This window comes from Brassica oleracea, chromosome C4 (genome assembly GCF_000695525.1).
Source record: "Brassica oleracea var. oleracea cultivar TO1000 chromosome C4, BOL, whole genome shotgun sequence".
NCBI lineage: Eukaryota > Viridiplantae > Streptophyta > Magnoliopsida > Brassicales > Brassicaceae > Brassica > Brassica oleracea.
Window position 1 is genome coordinate 42,690,533 of NC_027751.1, and position 5,493 is coordinate 42,696,025.

Here is a 5,493-nt window from a genome sequence, read left to right on the forward strand (position 1 = left end):
ATCATTTGTATCTAATTTCTTTCTTATGACCAGACCATTGTCAATTTCAAAAATCTATAATCTATTCCTTTGATCTCTGTGAGTACCTTGTGTAACAAGCTATAATCTAATGTTGTTAAGTAGGAAGACATGAACACTCTTAGACCTCGTGATCATGTGCCTTCTCTCACGGTTTCTTTATCTCACAAGATCCATCTATTTCACTGGTTTATCAGATGGCGTTTATGTATATGTATATGGCCAATACACCCATCTCTCTTTTAGATACTTTGAACCTCCACGTTTTATCTTTTCTAATCTCTATGATCTTTTATGATTGTATGAGTACTCTTTCGTGGGTTCATGATCCTCGTTCATCTCTTTATGTTCAAGTGTTATAACTTTATGTATCTTTATACAAATGTGTGTGTGTGTGTCGACACTTTCATGTGGTTCCATTATGTTCTAGACATGATCTATAGATTTGAGATCTTATTATCCAGGACCTTTATTACCCAGTAGCTTGGCGTCCCAAGACTACATGGTTTGGTACCTTAGATGTGTAGCTGTGCAACCTTTTCTCAATGTCTAGTATGGTTTCTCTTATAATCTCGGATCTGTATTCTATGCACCATTTCTCTATCCGAGATTCCTTTATCTTATGGAAAACTTGTTCTATCTTGTATAGACTCTATAGCAACTTGATTATGTATCTTCTAGGACATTCATTTGGTGCTAAGCTGGTTAGTCATTTCTCGGGTCAGTGTCTGGCATTTCGATTAGCTTCTCAATTAGATAGCTTTGTATAATCTTTCTTTGGACGTCTTAAATCATAATATATAGTCCGAGGATCTTTGCCAAGACAATGATGGTTAAAACCATTCGTACTTTTAACATTCTTTACCCAGCTTATAATCTTTCTCCTTTAATATTCGGATTCATTTGTTTCATGCAATCCGTACCTGGCCACTATTTGATCACCCATGTTTTAGCTCACGGTCCTTTGAATTCGTGGAGAAGATCTTATTCTTATATATTTCCAATCCTCTTCTGAGGTTCCATCTTAGATGGCACATATATGTATGCGGTGGTTTATTCAAAATCTCTTAAGATGGTGTATGTCTGGTTTTATGACCCGTATTCAATCTGAGATGGAAATATCTATGCTCACTTATATAGCCTGATGCATATGATCATATTATCATTCTATACATGTAAAACATAATGTCTCCAAGCTTATAGACTTTAGAATCTTAGTCTTATAGATAATGGCTTACATGGCCGAACCTTTTATAGGTAATGGCTTACTTGGTCGAACCTTTATAGGTAATGGATTGTGTGCGGCCAAGCCTGCACTATGTGGCCAAGTCACGACCAAGTCACGACCGGGCCGTTTATTCTCATGGTCTCTTCAGCCGGGTAATGATCTCTTTGGTTTGGTCGTTTGTATCATGGCCTCTACGGCCGAGGAATGGTCCCTTATAGCCGAGTAATGACCGAGCCATATAACATGGTATTTTAGACCATAGTGGTATACGAACTTGTAGTATTGATCATGGGTTTATCCTGTCTCCCCCTCATGACCATACTATAAGGTCGTGGTGCTTGGGACAATTAAGCCTAATGAGATTCCCTTTGTATACATGTTTCACAACGTGAGATCTTTTACGGGATAACTCTGTGCCTTTTCAATCTTTGCATCAGGTTTAGACTATAGGATGGCTAATCCTATCATGCCATATAATGTAAAATTTCGTGGTGTTATCTCAATATGGTTACCTATCAGTACGATCCTCAAAAGATATATGTTTTATATATTTTTATTCATAGTAAACCAAATTTAAATATACATTATTATATGATTTAATTTTGAAATTTTAACCTGTTTTATTATTTTTCCTGACAAAAAAAACCTGTTTTATTATTTTTTCGGGTGTAAATATTATTATTTTCCGGTTTGATTCATGTTTTTGCAGATTTGATTTGGAATCGGATACCTATTTGAATTATTTAAAAAATTTAAATATATTTTAGATTCTCAAATCTAAAAATTAAAAATAATATATAATATTAATTGAATAATGTGTGATAAATATTCAACTGGTTTAGATTGGTTGAAGAAACAATATGTATTTCATATATTTCAAATATTTTGAGTATTTTTGGTTATTTATTTTTGTATATTTTATGTAATTTGGAAAATTCTATTTTTTTATATTTTAAATTTTATTTGAATATTAAATTCAAACATAATTAATATATTTAATTATGTAATTGTGATTCAGGTAAATAATTCGGTTTAGGTTGGGTTTGGTTTCAATTTTTCAAATAATTTTTTTGGATTAACTCGGATATTTTATTAGTTTCGATTTAGTTTGATATAATTTTTTGGGTTTGGTTTGATTCGTTTAACGGATGCGTATATTTTGTGTAAACTTAAAAAGATATTATTTTTAGTTAAATGTTTCGAATAAATCAATTAAAAGATTGATTTTACAACATTATCGGAAAGATTAAAAGATTTATAGCACAAACGGTAAATACTAGTACTGTAGACAAAAAGGTTAGTTATATATTATGTTCTTGTTTCAATAAGATACATAAATGATACCCTCCACTTCATCAAGAAGACCATCAACACTGATACAGACGGTTTACCGGACAAACCCGAGAAGACACCAACCCCGGTTAGGGTAACTGACACTTTCTCCCCCTTTTTGTTTGGTAATAGTATAACTTAGCAACAAGAAAACAGAAACAGATGTTCTGGAATTCGATTTGATTCTCTGTTTGTTTCAGTTCCAGACTGTTGGCGATTAGTCTTCTTCTCTGTTCATATTTCCTTAGACCCAAACAGAGATGCTTAATTTTTCTTTTTTCAGGCTGTGTGAAATCGTAGCAATCAGTGAAAATGACAGAACCTGCGACATCAACCTCGCCTCTTCCCTCAGATAGTGTAATAACAACTCTTTTCTACTAAATTTTGACAGATTCTTGGTTATTGTTTGTTCTTTGCTGGAATGAAAATTAAAGCTCTCTTTCAGGTTTCAAAACTGTCTCTGTCTCCATCAGCAAAAATGACAACAACGAACGAGATCACATTGGCCGAGCCGGACTGGTCTCTCCTCCCTGTAGAGCTACTCCACATCATCTCCAAGAATCTGGATGACTGTTTCGATGCTCTTCATGCTCGCTCTGTTTGCACCTTGTGGCGATCCATCTTTCCCTTTCCTTCTCGCCTATCGCGCCCAAGTTACACTCTCCCCACGATTGATAACAAAGGCTCGTGGAGCCTCGAAAGGATCCCTCTGTTCCTCTTTAGACCCCGAGCTCTTGCTGCTTCTGAGTATTTCTTGGGAGGGATAAGGCGATATGAGCCAGAAGAGGAGGAGGAGCTTCCATCTCCTCTCCAGTGCTCGGTGAAAGTGGAGATTCCAGGATCTGATCCAAAGCTGATGAAGATGAATGATTGTCAGATCTTCCCTCTTGGCCATCAGTACAGAATGATTGGTTGCAATGCTAAAGAGTACAGAAACGTGGTTGTTCTTCCTCTAAACCAGGAGGAAGGAGGAGGAGGAGATTTTGTTGTTCTCCTTAACTTCACTAAAGTTTTGTTGGTGTTTAGAAGTACTGAAATGAGGTGGAGGCGGCTACATACACAGCCATTCACAACAGCTACGTGCGAGGAGCTATTCACTTTCAGAGGCAAGTTTTATGCAATCTATATTAGCGGAGTTGTTTTCGCTTTCGATCCTCATTTCCCGGGACTGACTACCCTGAAGCCCTTGGAGCTACCCAACTGTGGTTCATGCAATGATCTGGTTCAATCCGGTGATGATGAGCTTTTCCTTGTTGAAAAAATCATCCCTCGTAATGACCATGTGTTAAACTTCAATCGTTTAGCGCTAAGAGTGTGTAGGCTAGATGTGGAGGCTGGTCAGTGGGTGGTGGTCACCGATATAGGAGACCGTGTGTTTATTATTGGAGAGTTTGGGAGTGTCTCGTGCTCAGCTAAAGAGTTCCCTGAGGGTTGTGGCGTGAGTGGGAACTCAATTTTGTATACTCATAAGCCCTGGAATGAAACATACTTCTACAAATATGGAGTAGACACAGGACGCGAGGAAGACGACCTCAACTGTTGGTGGTATTCAAGAGAGAGTCTGGTGACTATCCTCAGCACTTCTCCTGTGGTGGCTCTGCGTGTCGAGCGGTACGTTTACTTCTTTTTTATTTGCAACACATTTTTTCTGTTGATAACAGAGTCGTGTGTGTTTTGACCAAATTTCTTCTTATACTAGCGAAGCAATGAACCGAACATAAAGGACATGGGGCTACGTCTTTGAGGACAACATTATCATTACTCATGGTTCGTTATGCAGATCCGCTCAAATTATTCTCTAGTTTTTTTTCTTACTTTGTTTTCATGTCTTGCAATGTTGGTGAAGACGCAAGTAATGTTAAATTCTGTTCTACAAGAATGTTAACTCAAGCATGGACTTGATTCCATTGTTAGTTCTTCTTTTGGTTTGCAGATGTAGAAATGTTTCTTGGCTTTTGGTAGATTTTGGTCATTGTGCACCTGTAGGTTTTTATGCTTTAATTTTTCTATAGGATTGCTTATCGTAAACAATTTATGCCCTTCTTAAAAAAAAAAAAAACAATTTCTTTAATACGTTCGAGTTTTAGTTAATATATACGTTCATCATGAGGTAAATATACTATCTAAAAACACTATTATTTTTTTTTATAAAAATATAACTAAATTATTAATACAATTCCACATGTAGTACTGATTTTTTTTTTAAAAAAACTACGACTTTTACTTCAAAAAATGTAAATTTTAAAATTCTCACACAAAAAATTGAAAAATATTAATTATTAATAATTTAGTTTTTTTTGTATTTAGTTATATCCACAACTTTTAATTGATAGAATTTTGATAAACACAATTATCTTTTTGAAATTAATAACTTACCAATAAATAATGCATAGAAAATATAGATATATTTTTTAAATATTTATTTTCTAAACGTGAATCAACGAGAAAGAAATTTTTTATACTAATTAATTTTGCTAACCGTGATCTTACAATAACTCTTATATCTATATTTTAAATAAAAATAATACTAAAAACGGTTTTGGGTAAATCACAGTGAAAAACTAACAAAAATCAACTCACATTAAACCAAAAGTGGTCTGAAGTTAAGCCGATTTGGAGAAAATGAAAGATAATCGACTATTTAATGACATGCCGAAGACTGATAATAAGCATCCACATAAGATTTTTGTCGAAAGCTCATCTTCTCATAAGATTTTCTCCCTTGTGTTCATCTTCTGATCTACTCATCTTTGGAGACTGCTTGTACCATGGGAAAGTCAATCTTCCTAGTTTTGACTAGCCCTGGGCATTCGGGTATTCGGTTCGGTTTCGGGTAGGAACCATTCGGTTCCGGGTATATCGGATAAATCATTGTTATACCTAATAGGTACTTATGAGATTTCGGTTTCGGGTAC

At 35.2% G+C, this 5,493-nt stretch overlaps 1 protein-coding gene across 2 annotated transcripts; it reads left to right on the top strand.

The window, feature by feature from the left end:
* The first annotated feature begins 2,591 nt into the window (after nucleotides 1–2,591).
* On the top strand, nucleotides 2,592–4,510 carry LOC106337702 (F-box/kelch-repeat protein At1g64840-like). Of its 2 annotated transcripts, XM_013776839.1 has the most exons (4): nucleotides 2,592–2,672; nucleotides 2,862–2,935; nucleotides 3,024–4,189; nucleotides 4,283–4,510. In XM_013776839.1, the coding sequence occupies exons 2-4, from the start codon at nucleotides 2,891–2,893 to the stop codon at nucleotides 4,320–4,322; spliced, it is 1,251 nt and encodes a 416-aa protein (XP_013632293.1). In that variant the 5' UTR covers nucleotides 2,592–2,672; nucleotides 2,862–2,890; the 3' UTR covers nucleotides 4,323–4,510. The 2 variants fall into 2 exon arrangements, with proteins under 2 accessions (XP_013632293.1, XP_013632294.1); XM_013776840.1 differs by lacking the exon at nucleotides 2,592–2,672 and having other exon boundaries at nucleotides 2,704–2,935; nucleotides 4,278–4,510.
* The last annotated feature ends 983 nt before the right edge of the window (nucleotides 4,511–5,493 follow it).